At 44.5% G+C, this 16,224-nt stretch overlaps 1 protein-coding gene and 1 long non-coding RNA gene across 2 annotated transcripts in view; one reads left to right on the top strand and one right to left on the bottom strand.

Annotated features, from left to right (window-relative positions):
- Nucleotides 1-10,383, top strand: part of LOC141098464 (uncharacterized) — a 53,766-nt gene extending 43,383 nt beyond the window's left edge. The window contains exon 2 of the long non-coding RNA XR_012234245.1: nt 9,984-10,383. This is a non-coding gene — a long non-coding RNA (uncharacterized lncRNA). The remainder of the gene's footprint in view (nt 1-9,983) is intronic.
- The window catches only part of RNF126 (ring finger protein 126), a 110,083-nt gene continuing 104,070 nt past the window's right edge, over nt 10,212-16,224 (bottom strand). Inside the window, exon 9 of the mRNA XM_073586289.1 lies at nt 10,212-11,129. Coding sequence (XP_073442390.1) covers nt 10,974-11,129 — 156 coding nt within the window. The 3' untranslated portion in view covers nt 10,212-10,973. The remainder of the gene's footprint in view (nt 11,130-16,224) is intronic.

Below are 16,224 nucleotides of genomic sequence, written 5' to 3'. Positions count from 1 at the left end.
ACAAGGCCATCTACAACCTGTCTCGTCCATACATCTCTGAACTAATCGCCCGATACTTCCCCTCATGTAATCTCCGGTCCTCCCAAGACCTCCTTCTCTCCTCCCCACTTATTCGCTCCTCGCCTAACCGCCTCCAAGACTTCTCCCGAATAGCCCCCATCCTCTGGAATTCCCTGCCCCAACACGTCCGGCTATCATCCACACTCGGATCCTTCAGACGGAACCTGAAAACCCACCTCTTCAGGATAGCCTACTGCCTGCAATGACCCCCGCTGCCTCCTCACCACTACTGGAGCTGCTGCAACCCCCCAACCTATTGTCTCCTTCCCCACCATCCTGTAGCATGTAAGCCCGAAAGGGCAGGGTCCCCTCTATATCAGTCTGTGATTGTTAGAGTAAACAAACTAAGTGATATCTGTAATTCGTATGTAACCCAGTCTCATGTACAGCACCATGGAACCAATGGTGCTATATAAATAAATATATAATACAAACATATACAAACACACAAATGAATTAACACATGTGGAATTATATAATTAACAAAAAAGTGTGAAACAACTGAAAATATGTCATATTCTAGGTTCTTTAAAGTAGCCACCTTTTGCTTTGATTACTGCTTTGCACACTCTTGGCATTCTCTTGATGAGCTTCAAAAGGTAGTCACCGGAAATGGTTTTCACTTCACAGGTGTGCCCTGTCAGGTTTAATAAGTGGGATTTCTTGTCTTATAAATGGGGTTGGGACCATCACTTGTGTTATGCAGAAGTCTGGTGGATACACAGCTGATAGTCCTACTGAATAGACTGTTAGCTGTTTTTTTTCTTGCCATAATACAAATTCTAAGTAAATAAAAACGAGTTGCCAGCATTACTTTAAGAAATGAAGGTCAGTCAGTCCAAAAAATTGGGAAAACTTTGAAAGTGTCTCCAAGTGCAGTGACAAAAGCCATCAATTGCTACAAAGAAACTGGCTCACATGAGGATCGCCCTAGGAAAGGAAGACCAAGAGTCACCTCTGCTGCGGAGGACAAGTTCATCCGAGTCACCAGCCTCAAATCGTAGGTTAACAGCAGCTCAGATTAGAGACCAGGTCAATGCCACACAGAGTTCTATCAGCAGATACATCTCTACAACAACTGTTAAGAGGAGACTTTGTGCAGCAGGCCTTCATGGTAAAATAGCTGAAAGAAAACCACTGCCAAGGACAGGCAACAAGCAGAAGAACACAAGGAATGGACATTAGACCAGTGGAAATATGTGCTTTGGTCTGAGGATTCCAAATTTGAGATCTTTGGTTCCACCCACCGTGTCTTTGTGCGACGCAGAAAAAGGTGAACAGATGGACTCTACATGCCTGGTTTCCACCATGAAGCATGGAGGAGGAGGTGTGATGGTGCTTTGCTGGCGACACTGTTGGGGATTTATTCAAAATTACAGGCATACTGAACCAGCATGGCTACCACAGCATCTTGCAGCGGCATGCTATTCCATCCGGTTTGCATTTAGTTGAAAAATAAATGGTCCAACAGGACAATAACCCCAAACACACCTCCAGGCTGTGTAAGGGCTATTTGACCAAGAAAGAGTGATGGTGTGCTACGCCAGATGACCTGGCCTCCACAGTCACCACACCTGAACCCAATCGAGATGGTTTGGGGTGAGCTGGACCACAGAGTGAAGGCAAAAGGGCTAACAAGTGCTAATCATCTCTGGGAACTCCTTCAAGACTGTTGGAAGACCATTTCCGGTGACTACCTCTTGAAGTTAATCAAGAGAATGCCAAGAGTGTGCAAAGCAATAATCAAAGCAAAAGATGGCTACTTTGAAGAACCTAGAATACAAGACATATTTTCAGTTGTTTCACACTTTTTTATTATATAATTCCACGTGTTAATTCATAGCTTTGATGCCTTCAGGGTGAATCTACAATTTTCATAGTCATGAAAATAAAGAAAACTCTTTGAATGAGAAGGTGTGTTCTAACTTTTGGTCTGTACTGTACATACATATTTAAAAATATATATGTGTGTGTATGTATTTATACATGTCTTCTGATGCATGCCATTATTCCTCATGTGCACAGTATGGACCCCTAACAAGTTGTGGGAGAATAATATAGTCATGTAGACACGTTCATTACAGTTTCTTTAGGGAAAATTCTAATGTACAGTCATGGCCAAAAGTTTAGAGAATGACACAAATATATTTTCACATGATCTGCTGGCCTCTGGTTTATATGTGTGTTTGTCAGATGTTTTTATCACATACAGAAATATAATTCCAATCATATTATGAGTAGCAAAAGGTTATATTGACAGTTAGAATGAGTTAATGCAGCAAGTCAATATTTGCAGTGTTGACCCTTCTTCAGGACCTCAGCAAATCTCCGACATGCTCTCAGTCAACTTCTGGATCAAATCCTGACTGATAGCAGTCCATTCTTGCAAAATCAATGCTTTTATTTTGTCTGAATTTGAAGGTTTTTGTTTGTCCACCCGTCTCTTGATGATTGACCACAAGTTCTCAATGGGATTCAAATCTGGGGAGTTTCCAGGCCATGGTCCCAAAATCTATATGTTTTGTTCCATGAGCCATTTAGTTATCTCCTTTGCTTTATGGCAAGGTGCTCCATCATGTTGAAAAAGGCATTGTTGATCGCCAAACTGCTCTTGGACGGTTGGGAGAAGTTGCTCTTGGAGGACATTCTGGTACCATTCTTTATTCATGGCTGTGTTTTTAGGCAAGACAGAGAGAGCCCATTCCCTTAGCTGAGAAGCAACCCCACACATGAATGGTTTCAGGATGCTTGACAGTTGGCATGAGACAAGACTGGTGGTAGCGCTCACCTGGTCTTCTCCGAATAAGCAGTTTTCCGGATGTCCCAAACAATCGAAAAGGGGATTCATCAGAGAAAATGACTTTACCCCAGTCCTCAGCAGTCCACTCGGAATATCAGTCTGTCCATGATGTTTTTTCTGGAGAGAAGTGGCCTTGCTCCAAGAGTCTCCGCCTCACAGTGCGTGCAGATGCACTCACACCTGCCTGCTGCCATTCCTGAGCAAGCTCTGCACTGCTGGTAGCCCGATCCCGCAGCTGAAACTTTTAAGAGACGGTCCTGGTGCTTGCTGGTCTTTCTTGGGCGCCCTGGAGCCTTTTTTGGCAACAAGGGAAACTCTCTCCTTGAAGTTCTTGATGATGCGATAGATTGTTGACTGAGGTGCAATCTTTCTAGCTGCGATACTCTTCCCTGTTAGGCCATTTTTGTGCAGTGCAATGATGACTGCACGTGTTTCTTTAGAGATAACCATGGTTAACAGAAGAGAAACAATGATGCCAAGCACCAGCCTCCTTTTAAAGTGTCCAGTGGTGTCATTCTTACTTAATCATGACAGATTGATCTCCAGCCCTGTCCTCATCAACACCCACACCTGTGTTAATGGAGCAATCACTGAAACGATGTTAGCTGGTCCTTTTAAGGCAGGGCTGCAATGATGTTGAAATGTGTTTTGGGGGATGAAGTGAATTTTCTAGGCAAATATTGACTTTGCAAGTAATTGCTGTTAAGCTGATCACTCTTTATAACATTCTGGAGTATATGCAAATTGCCATTAGAAAAAATGAAGCAGTAGACTTTGTAAAAATTAATATTTGTGCCATTCTCTAAACTTTTGGCCATGACTGTATCTTGTATCAAGATCAGAGGCTCCTTTTTTACCATTGTAGCCAGCATGAGTGGCTAAGCCCAGCGACTGACTCCATCACGGCTGTAGCAGCATTGCTGGACGTGGGGAGGGAGAGTATAGCTGTTTGGGATTTTCTTACAGCTGGAATAATGTGGGGCAAGAAAACTTAAACAGGGACAAACGCTTCAAATTGTTCATTCTGAAAACCGATGATTAAGGTAATTGTCAGCACACTGTTCTGTGGGCTGTGAAAGGACAGAACTGCATGAGAAGCTTTGGCTTTAAAAGAGCATCAATCATCAGATCAGGAGTGGAACATTTTTGCTCTTATTTTATTCATGCTAGTCCACCTATATTTTTTTTTTTTTTTTTTTTTTTTAAACCATCACATAATCCCAGAGATCCCGAGGTATAGTCCTTTCATATAGCGCTATTTTTTATTGTCTTTACCATGGGGGTGTTACTCCTAGGATTATCTGGGGCATTCAATGACTTTAGTCTGGTATTCATTACTCTATGAGCATTGGACCCTTGGAAAACAAACCCAACAAAATTAGAGATAAACTGACCCATCTCTCTAAAACAGTATGGCTTATTAAATAAAATATGAAATATTCAGGGGAACAGTGAGAATGAAATAGTAGTAAAAACTGTCCAAAACAGAAAAAACTTGCTGTAACTTATTGGACCAGCATTGTGCATGTGTTATCATGCATATACTGCTGCAAAAATTGAGCAGTGGTGCAGATTCAGAATCCACATCATGAAATGACATGTAGTGGATTTTACCTTGTGCAAAAGGCGACTTATGTGGCATTTACATCTGCTGAAGGGCCACAGCAGAAATGCCACAGCTTACACAAGGGAAGGAATAGCTTTGTTACTCACCGATAACGGTGTTTCTCGGAACCCATGACAGCACCACGGAGAGAGGGGGTCCGCCCATCAAGGACAGGAACCTACAGACAAAAGAGCGGCACCTCTCCTCCGCCCCCAGTTGGTTACAGAGCATCAGAGGGTCTCCCGGTTAGTTAACAACAAAAGTATATACATAACATAATTTGTATACTTATAGAGAAGCCTCGTGTCTAAGAACACACTCTACACACATTAAATCGTGCTCACCGCACACGTGAAAAAAGGGGGGGAATTAAGCGGGTGCTGTCATGGGTTCCGAGAAACACCGTTATCGGTGAGTAAGCTATTCTCCCTCACCCATGACAGCACCACGGAGAGAATTTCAGAGATTGGTAGCTTAGGGAGGGACCACCGCCTGAAGGACCCTTCTCCCGAAGGTCAGGTCAGACGCAGAGGCTAGATCTAGGCGATAGTGTTTGAAAAAGGTAGAAGGTGTTGACCAGGTGGCCGCCTTACAGATCTGTTCTATTGATACCTCTGATCTTTCTGCCCATGAGGTCGCCATTGCTCTCGTAGAGTGGGCTTTTAGACCCTCCGGGATGGTATTCCCGCTGCATGAGTATGCCAGGGCAATCGCATCCCTTATCCATCTTGCCAGGGTACTTTTGGACGCCCCGAGCCCCTTACGAGGTCCCTGGAAACACACAAAGAGATCCTTCCTTCCTACATCCCTTGGTGGCCTCTAGGTAGTGCACTAAGCACCTCTTCACATCTAATGTGTGAAATTTCTCCTCCCCTCTATTCATAGGGTTTGGGCAGAAGGAAGGAAGGACTACCTCCTGTGATCTATGGAAGTGTGTTGCTACCTTGGGCAAATATGCAGGGTCAGGTTTCAATATAATTCTATCCTCCATAATTTTAATGAATGGGGGTAATGCCGATAAGGCTTGAATGTCACTCACTCTGCGAGCCGATGTTAGGGCCACTAGCAGTATCTTTTTAATGATAGGGTCTTTAGCGGAGCTGACTGAATAGGCTCGAATGGGGGTCCTGTTAGGGCTGACAACACTAAGTTCAGATCCCATGATGGTACTTTCTGGGTAGCTATTGGTCTAGACCTGGCTGCGGCCCTCATAAACCGTGATACCCAAGGGTCGCTCGCCACCTCCTGATTATAGAGGGCGCCTAGGGCCGCTACCTGTACCCTCAGTGTGTTAGTCGCTAGTCCCTGTTCTAACACCCTTTGGAGGAATTCCAGGATTTTATCCATTTGTATTCCATCCTGAACCTTTGCCCCCGAACTGGATAGGAATTTCCTCCAGGTTCTACCATAGGCTTTGATTGTAATTGGTTTTCTACTTTTTTGTAACGTGGAAATTAGATTTTCTGAAAATCCTTTCCCCCTCAGCAGTGACCTTTCAAATTCCATGCTGTTAAATGGAGGTTCACTGCTTGGGGGTGTAGCACAGGACCCTGCGATAGAAGGTCGGGGAGATCTGGTAGAACCCAGGGGTCGGTTACTGACATTATTCTGAGCCATGAAAACCATGTTCTTTTTGGCCAGAAAGGGGCTATAAGTATTACCCAAGCCCCCTCTTCCCTGACTTTCCTCATCACCGCCGGGAGGAGAATGGTCAGTGGGAAGGCATACAGTAGTCCCCGTGTCCATGGGAGCATAAATGCGTCCAGGGTCTGAGGATTCCCCTTGGGATTTAGAGAACAGAATGCTTCCACTTTTTTGTTTTTGTGGTCTGCAAATAAGTCTATGTCTGGGGTTCCCCACATTTCCACAATCTTCTGAAAAACGGACTGATTTAGAGCCCACTCCCCTTGATGTAGTTGGTTACGGCTCAGAAAGTCTGCTGTCTGGTTCTCTACTCCCCGTATGTGTAGCGCCGATAGGGACAGTAAGTTTTCCTCGGCTAACCTGAATATCTCGGAGGATGCCGCCATTAGCGTTCTGGACCTGGTTCCCCCTTGGTGGTTTATATAGGCCACTGTTACTCGGTTGTCCGAGAATATCCGGACATGATGGCCCTTTAATGCTGGCAAAAAGTGACTCAAGGCATAATTTACTGCTAGCAGTTCTTTTTGATTCGAGGAGGCTTTTAGTTCTTTACTTCTCCATCCCCCTTGAGCCACACTGATGCCCATGTGTGCTCCCCATCCCACAGGACTGGCGTCGGTGGTAATTACATGTGTGATCTTGGCCTCCCAGGGGATCCCTTTGGACAAGTTGTTTTTGTCCTCCCACCAGGCTAGGGAATGAATAGTTTTTGAAACTAGCGTAATATGATGTTCCAAGTGGTCTCCTAAGGCCCGCTGGTTGGTCAGGATATCCCACTGCAGATCCCTCATGTGTATTTGTGCCCACTGGACCGCCGGCAAGCATGCAGAGAGGGACCCTAACAGGGACATTGCTCGTCTTAGTGTCATAGAAGGGTTTTGCCTCGCTTTTTGTACCATATGAATAATTCTGTCCTTTTTGTGATCTGGCAAGTAACACACTTGGATGTTTGAATCAAGTGTCAGGCCTAGGAACTCCTGGACTCTCCTTGGTTCCAGCCTTGACTTTTTCAGGTTCAGAAGCCACCCGAGGTTTTTTAGAGTGCTCATCACTCTGTCCCTCTGTTCTGTGCATTTCTGGCCTGAGTTGCTCGCTATTAAAAAGTCGTCCAAATAAGGCACTATCAGAACATCCTGTTCTCTTATGTGAGCCATCATCTCTGCCACCAATTTCGTAAAGACCCGTGGAGCCACTGAGATCCCAAATGGCAGGGCCTTGTATTGGAATTCTCTTATTTCTCCTGCTATCGAGACTGCTAGCCTGAGGTATTGCCTGGATTCTTTGTGAATGGGGACATGGTAGTAGGCATCGCTGAGGTCTAAGACCACCATAAAGCATTGCGGAAAGATAATTTTGATGGTCGATTTGATCGATTCCATCTTGAATTTTTCGTTCTTGATATAGCAATTCAGTCTTTTTAAATTTATGATGGTGCGGAAGGTGCCGTCTGGTTTGGTTACCAGGAAGAGAGGCGAGTAGAACCCCCTGCCTCTCTCCTGTGGGGGAACCTCCTGTAGGACTTTTTTGTCCAACATACTCAGGACCTCCTTTTCGAGGGCGTCCTGTTCGTTTTTTGACGACCTTATCGGGGTAATTATATATTTTTGCGGCGGGAGAGAATAAAAGTTTATCCTTAATCCTGATCTTACAAGATTTATCAGCCAGGGATTGTTGGATATTTTCTCCCAGGCTGGGAGGAAAAAACTTAGTCTCCCTCCCACCCTGGGCCCACAGTCACTTGGCGGGTTTTTTATCCCGGGACGAGTTACCGAAGATGAACCCCCTGTCCCTTCTTCTGTCTTCCCATTTTTGGTCTCTCGGGGGTCTCCTCTGAAAGAACTTTTTGTTCCGAAAGGACCGTTTAAAGCCTGTGGCGCTCACTGGTCCTAGGTTTGGGAAGCCTTTCTTTTTGTCGCCTGCCTTTTCGAGGATGTCATCCAAGGTTTCCCCGAAGAGGAATTTTCCTTCACAGGGAATGGCGCATAACTTCATTTTTGTCTGGAGATCCCCAGGCCAACATTTTAACCATAAAGCTCTTCTAGCTGCATTCGACAAGGCTGCCGTTTTAGATGACAATCTTATCGAATCAGCCGAAGAGTCGGCCAGGAAGGCTGCCGCCCCTCTTATCATTGGCATGGATTCCAGGATTTTATCTCTGGGAACCCCTTCCCTTATCTGTCTCAACAATTGGTCTATCCATACCATAAGAGCTCTGGAGGTACAGGTTGCCGCTACCGCCGGCCTGATGTTTCCCCCTGCTGATTCCCAGGTGCCCTTAAGTAGGGTATCCGCTTTTTTATCTAACGGGTCTTTCAGGGTACCCATATCTTCAAAGGGGAGTGCAAACCTTCTTGAAGCTTTGGCTACCGCCACGTCTAGTTTGGGGGCCTTATCCCACGATGTGGATGCCTCCTCATCAAATGGGTACTTTCTTTTGATGGAAGGAACCGTAGAGCTTTTCCTATCCGGTTTTTCCCATTCTTTATCTATGAGGCCTTGGACGTTCTTATTTAACAGAAATACCCTCCGTTTCTTTTGACCCAGTCCCCCGAACATAATGTCCTGGACTGATCTGTCAGTCCGGGGGTCTTCCACCCCCATAGTGGATCTTACCGCCTTTACTAAGGCATCCACTTCGTCCAGGGGGAAACAATGACGACCTTCCGTCTCCTTTTCGGAGGATGACGAGTCGGTATTTACAGTATGGGAGGTGACTTCCCCTGACGATAAGCTCTCTAATTGGGACTCTATTACCACGTACCCCTTCCTTCCTTTCCCGTTTTTTGGATGAAAAGGCACTCTGAATTTCTGCGCGGATTACCGCCCTTAGGTCTGCGGCATGATCCGGGGTTTCACCGCCAAGGACCTCCTGTATACAGGAGTCACACAATTTTTTCTCCCAGGGCTTTGGTAATGGTTTCCTACAGGTGGGGCATTCCCTGTTCTTGGTTTTTTCTTTCTTCTTTCCCTGATAAGGGAAAGAAGTCTATTACAATGGGGAACATTCACGGAGATCCACTTACCCCTCATGCGTGGTTGCAGGTACCGGTTCTGGAAGTGGATCCAAATCCCTCACTGGGCGATCCACGGCAGGTGACTTGCTCCTTGCAGTTGAATGTTGCGTGGAGTGGCTACTGGACCGGCTCCCCTGTCCGTCTTTATCCTTTTGGTAGTGCTGGTGATGCTGCCTATGTTGCTGCTGCTTAGGCTGCTGTAGCTCCTCATGCTGGTCGCTATCCATCGCGCCTGAACGCTTCCAGCCCTGAGGCTGCTTCAGCGTTCCAAATTTGAATAAGCCGCCCTGGCGTCACCTGTCTTCCCGGCCTGCACCGCTGCCTCCCCCGACCGCGGGGACCCGGAAGTTCCTCCTACTTCCGGGGCAGCGCCATCTTGGTACACCTCTGTACCCGGCGCTGCCCCTATACCGGCGTCCCCCGGCCCCTACTCCTTTCGGAGCGGCGGCCCGGTCCTTCCCGCCCGCTCACCCTGGACAGCCCCTCAGCTGCAGCGGTGGCGGCTTCGGCAACCGACCCCGCCGCGACAGGGGCCTCCCCGCTGTCTGACCGCGGACGGGACGGTCCCGGATCTTCACCTTCCGGTAAGCGCTGCGCTCCTGCTGCCGTGGTTCACCCGTCAAGGACAGGAACCCAACTGGGGGCGGAGGAGAGGTGCCGCTCTTTTGTTTGTAGGTTCCTGTCCTTGATGGGCGGACCCCCGCTCTCCGTGGTGCTGTCATGGGTGAGGGAGAAATGTTACCATGTTGTGCAAACTAACTTGTAATAATGCATGTAGCCTATAATATTATGGAGTAACATGCTTGAATTATAGCCATAAAACTAATTTCTAACAATATTTTGCATTCTCATTTTACAGAACAAATATGGCCCTAACTGCGAGTTTCAAGAGCGAATTAAGAAAATTTGTTATAATACCTACCCTTCTTTAAGATGGCGATACAATGGACATTAATAGGCAATCGACTTGCAAAACTGGCCAGCAGAACACGTCAGACACAATATTCTACACATTTCTTACCGTTATCAATATGATTGGCACCCAAAGTCATCATTTTAAGACAAAAGAAATGCACAGGAGATGGTGTAAATTTCCAACGCAATCCAAGTGTATGCGCATTGTAAACTAAGCCAAGATAAAAACAAATAAATACATTTGTACTTAAAAATACATAATATTGTAAAATATATATAGCTTTTATCCTAAAAGAAACAAGCAACGCCAAAAAAAAAAATTGATTGTAGATAGTTTCACAATGGAATAAAATGGACACTGAATAATGCAAGACGCAATGGCAGCACAAATCATTACTGTCCTATGGCCCAAACAGTATAATTAGCAAATAGTAAGCGGGCGATCACAAGTTTTCTTTTTAACCACAGCCCCTCACTTCTGCAGGTAGGAAACTAAATACATTTCTCTAAACATTGTGCAGTAACTCCTCAGGCCAAGAGCACCATTAATCAAACTTGTTTAATTTAATGATTTAAAACCTCAAAAGCAGTAAAAAATAAAAATGATAAAAAGGAGTTATCACACCTCTATTTTAAAAGAGGAAACCCAAACCATTTGGATAAAAAAAAAAAAAAAAAAAAAAAAGTCACACCCACGCTGTCTCTTCCATGCCAGATGTCACTCTATGAAGGGGGGAAATAAAATTGGTGAACAGTTTGGTTCTCAGCTGTTCCACTTGGGAAGGAGAGAGAGACACTTCAGCGTCCTGTTGAGGGGAACTCATGGGCAGGGTTCCCTCTTCGGCTCTAGATGCAGTGTTAAGAAAGCAGCAGATGTGAGGGTGGTGTAAGGAGCCGGTGCCCAGCAGCTGCTCCCCCTCCCCATCTCTGGTGCTCAGGAATTATTGGCAGAATTATTTTCCTCAGTAGGGGAGGTGGAGGATGAGGATGAAGCAGAGGAAGCTGAGAAATTCATATCGGTTAGTCCCGGGGGATTGGTGGCTGTGTTCTGACCACTCAGGCTTTTCCTACATACAGGGCACGTATCATGCTGTTGAAAAGAAAATAGCATTTGTTAGGTTGTGGGAATAACAGTATACGCCTAGCAAATATCTTCAAGTACATAAAATGGACATAGACACCATTTGCAAAACTATCAACAAAATAATCATGTGATCAGAGTTTAAAAACAAGAATATAAGAATTGTGCTAAGAATTTCATTTTGGTAGAGCAGCAGTTAAAATATCAGAAAATGTAATAAAATGCATTGGTTTCATCAACTCATGTTTTCCATCATTTTATATACAAATATGGCTTTATTATTACATATATCCCATAACAGCAGCCACCATTTTGGTTGCCAAGGACATGGCACTTACATCTTTCACGGCCAGTTTGCTTAAACGCGCTGATACTCTACCATCTGAGAACAGTGTAACATAAGGACAGAGCCCCCAATTTCAGTTGTCCCTGGGCTTCTTGCTGTAGTTTGGATAAAATCCGTTTCATCTGCTGCAGATGTATCTATGCTTTAGATTTGGAGCTCTGTATAACCGCTCCCCCACCACTAATTGCTTATGCAGTGTACACAAAGCTGCCACATCATTGGTGGAGCAGGGTTATACAGAGCTCATGAATATGGAGGACTACACGGCAGCAGACTTACTAGAGAAGATACCATTTTACCAAAACTACAGAAAACAGCCAAGTTATTTTGTGCTCAGATGCGATCTTAAAAACCTAGTAGCAAAGTCTCTTTAAAATGAAGTGAAAGTAGGCAATGGGGGGTCAGAACACAACAGTACAGGGCGCAAAAATCCTTTTAGGGGCAAAATAAAACCAACAAAAATAAAATGTGGCTTCATAAGTGTAAACACCTGCAAAAAATTGGGGATGTGGTTGTGTTCAAAATTAGTCAGTCACATTTAAACTCATGTCTAATAGTTAGTACACTGTTGCCATCTTGTAAAGAGTTAGAATAGATTTAATTTTCATTTCATAAATCAATAGCACTCATGAACATTAGATATATTACAAAGTTTCTTGGTAATGAAGCATCTATCTCCTCTGGGACGGAACTTATTTTCAACATTTTCCATTCTCTAGTAAAATGTGTATTCAGTGTGGGTGGGTTACACTACTGAGATTGGAGATGGCATTTGCTATGGATAGGAGGGGGAGGAGGTCCACCTTTAGCTGTTCATTCCTCCCCTTTACATGAAATCTTGTCTGTAGTAACGGTTACCTCCTATCTCAGTAATGTAACAATCTGTCTTCACTTAATACAGATTTTACTGCAGAACTGAGAATTTGGAGAATGAAAGATCAGTCCTGGAGGAGAAAAAAACAAGCATTTCTCTAAGATTTATTACAAAAAGTTTCTCGTTTTCACATGAGCTATTCATTTATGTAATAAAACGACAGATACTCATTAAAAGGGATTCTGATTAACCTCACATAAAATTAGCTGTTAGAGTAGGATTTCCCTGACATTTTCTTAGCTGTTTACAGACCATAGCATTTGCTGTAAAATGCAACACCACAGCAAAGGGACCTTATTATTGAAAGTTGTCAGGAGAAGGGGGCAAAACAATTGCAGGTGGGGACCACAGACCACATTTCCGTACCAATGCTTTCTGGCTGATGTTTTGGTCACTTTTGAATGTTGGTTGTTCTTTCACACTCGTGGTAGCATGAGATGGACTCTACAACTCACACAAGTGGCTCAGGCAGTGCAGCTCATCCAGGATGACAACAATGCGAGCTGTGGCAAGAAGGTTTGCTGTGTCTGTCAGCAGTGTCCAGAGGCACTACCAGGAGACAGGCCAGTACACCAGGAGATGTGGAGGGGGCAATAGGAGGGCAACAACCCATCAGCAGGACCGCTACCTCCACCTTTGTGCAAGGAGGAACAGGAGGAGCACTGCCAGAGCCCTGCAAAATTACCTCCAGCAGGCCCCAGATCTGAATTCAATCGAGCACATCTGGGACATCATGTCTCGTTCCATCCACCAACACCACATTGCACCACAGACTGTCCAGGAGTTGACTGAAGCTTTAATCCAGGTCTGGGAGGAGATCCCTCAGGAGAACATCCACCACCTCATTAGTAGCATGCCCAGGCATTGTAGGGAGGTCATACAGGCATGTGGAGGCTACACACTACTGAGAATCATTTCCTTGTCCTCAAGCATTTCTACTGAAATTGGATTAGCCTGTAATGTGATTTTCCACTTTGATTTTCAGTATCCTTCCAAATCAAGACCTCCATGGGATATTAATTTTGATTTACATTGATAATTTCTATGTTTTATTGTTCTCAATGCATGCCACTATGTAATGAATAAAGATTTGCAACTGGAATATTTCAGTGATATCTAGGATGTGGTATTTTAGTGTTCCCTTTTTTTTTTTGAGCAGTGTACTATGGAACACAGTTAAGACCTCCATCATGAAATACGTTAAAATTGTCAGAACAGTAACATTACCTGGAACTGGATGTCCCTCGAAAAAATGATGAAAATACAAGAACATTTTACAAGAGGTCTACAGCAACATTAACCCCTTAACGACCGCCGATACGCCTTTTAATGGCACTGAGGTTTACGGTTATAGCGCCCCCCAGCGTCAGAATTTCTCCAGAGTCAGATTTTCCATTTAACCCCTTCCCGACCTGCGACGCCATGTAGGAGTCATTTAAGTTGGTGCCAATCAGACCTGTAACGCCTTTGTGGTGTCATGGCGAGATCGCGTTCCTGCGGGTCAGGTGACTGGGGTCAACAAAAGGTCCCGACCCGCAGATAGAGGACTCGTACTTCACCCCAGGAGGGGGGGTGGCCGTGGCTACGATCGCTCTGACTGGCTTTTGAAAGTTAAACAGCCAGAGCAATTGTAGTATTTCACCAATGTAACTTTGTGAAATATTACAATCTAGCCATGGCCGATGCTGCAATATCATCGGCCATGGCTGGAGACCGTGATCTGCCCGTGACACCGACCTGCCGCCGCCGCCATTCTTTGCTCCCCTCTTCTGCCCTCTGCTCCCCCCGCCGTCCGATTCCACCCGAGTCCCGGTGTCCCTCCCTCTCGGGCCTTCCCCCATGGGCGCTCCCATCTTATATAATGGCGGGTGCATGCGCATTACGCCTGCCGAGATCTGCCGGCCAGCACCAGGCAGATTCATTCATTCATTCCAGGTACATTTTGATCGCTGATAGACCCCATCACAGTGATCAAAAAAAAACAAAAAACCCCTTTATCACCCCGATAGGTAGGAAAAATTAAAGAAAAAAAAAATATTTTTATTTTTCCATTAGGGTTGGGGTTATAATTAAGGGGTTTCCACTGTTTAGGCAGGCACTCTCAACGCAACATAGCGCCACCTTTGATTCCAGCCAATTTTGCATTCAAAAAGTCAAATGGTGTTCCCTCCTCCCTTTCAAGCCCCAACGTGTGCCCGAACAGTGGTTTATCCCCAACATCTGGGGTACCAGCGTACTCTAGACAAACTGGACAACAACTTTTGGGGTACAATTTCTCCTGTTACCCTTGTGAAAATAAAAAATTTGGGGCTAAAAAAAATCATTTTTTGAGGAAAAAAAATGATTTTTTATTTTCACGGCTCTGCGTTATAAACTTCTGTGAAGCACTTGGGGGTTCAAAGTGCTCACCACACATCTAGATAAGTTGCTTGGGGGGAGGTCTAGTTTCCAAAATGGGTTCACTTGTGGTGGAGCTCCAATGTTTAGGCACACAGGGCTCTCCATACGTGACATGGTTTGCACTAACGATTGGAGCCAATTTTCCATTCAAAAATACAAATGGTGCTCCTTCCCTTCAGAGCCCTGCCATGTGCTAAAATAGTGGTTTATGACCACATGTGAGGTATCTGTGTACTCAGGAGAAATTGCCCAACAAATTTTGGGATCCATTTTATCCTGTTGCCCATGTGAAAATGAAAAAAATTGAGGCTAAAAGATCATTTTTGTCACTAAAAATTTAAATGTTCATTTTTTACTTCCATGTTGCTTCTGCTGCTGTCAAACACCTGAAGGGTTAATGAACTTCTTGAATGTGGTTTTGATCAGCTTGAGGGGTTCAGTTTTTAGAATGGTGTCACTTTTGGGTATTTTCAGCCATATAGACCCCTCAAACTGACTTCAAATGTGAGGCGGTCCCAAAAAAAAAAAAAAAAAAATGGTTTGAAATTTGAAAATTGCGAAATGTTTAAAATTTTTGCCAAGTTTCCGATTTTTTCACAAATAAATGGAAGTCATATGAAAAGAAATTTTTACCACTAAAATGAAGTACAATATGTCAGAATCCGCAGGATCCGTTAAAACATTCCAGAGTTATAACCTCAAAGTGACAGTGGTCAGAATTGTAAAAATTGGCCCAGTCATTAAGTAGCAACACCCCATCCAAGTCCAGCTATGTTTTACCACAACCTACAGTGGTTACGTAAAGCACACACCCCTTTACATTTTTCTTTCTTTGCTTCAGTGCAGCCATTTTGTAAGTTCAACTACACTCTGCACCCCATCTTGACTGAAAAAAGAAAAATACAAAAAAAGACCAGAGATGTAGAAACGTTTGCAAATTTATTAAAAAAGAAAAACTGAAATATCACATGGTCATAAGTATTCAGACCTTTGCTCAGACACTCATATTTAAGTCACATGCTGTCCATTTCCTTGAGATACTCCTTCACTGGAGTCCAGCTGTGTTTAATTAAACTGATAGGACTGAATTTCTGCAGTATTCAAGGTCTAAGGGGTAAGGTTTCTCCTTGTGGAGAGCGACATGCCAGCTCTGGCTTGTCAAGGTAAGAAGGCTTATTCGCTGTGCAATGCTCCTCTGGGAAAATAATATACAAATTGCCTCGTCAGAGAAAGAGGACTTGAACTCTATAGCGCCACTAGGATCGCTACTACCAACAGGTGGCGCTATAGAGTTCAAGACCTCTTTTTCTCTTAAGAGGCAATTTGCAGTATTCAAGGTTCCTAAGAGCAGAGTGTCCTCCATAATCCTTAAATGGAAGACGTTTGGGACCATCAGAAGTCTTTCTAGACCTGGCTGTCCAGCCAAACTGAGCAATCGCGGGAGAAAAGCTTTGGTGAGAGAGGTAAAGATGAACTCCAAGATC

This window comes from Dendrobates tinctorius, unplaced genomic scaffold (genome assembly GCF_039654945.1).
Source record: "Dendrobates tinctorius isolate UK_male_01 unplaced genomic scaffold, ASM3965494v1 ptg000092l, whole genome shotgun sequence".
NCBI classification, from domain to species: domain Eukaryota; kingdom Metazoa; phylum Chordata; class Amphibia; order Anura; family Dendrobatidae; genus Dendrobates; species Dendrobates tinctorius.
Note: the sequence above shows the minus strand (reverse complement) of the source record. Positions and strands in the feature narration are given on the sequence as shown.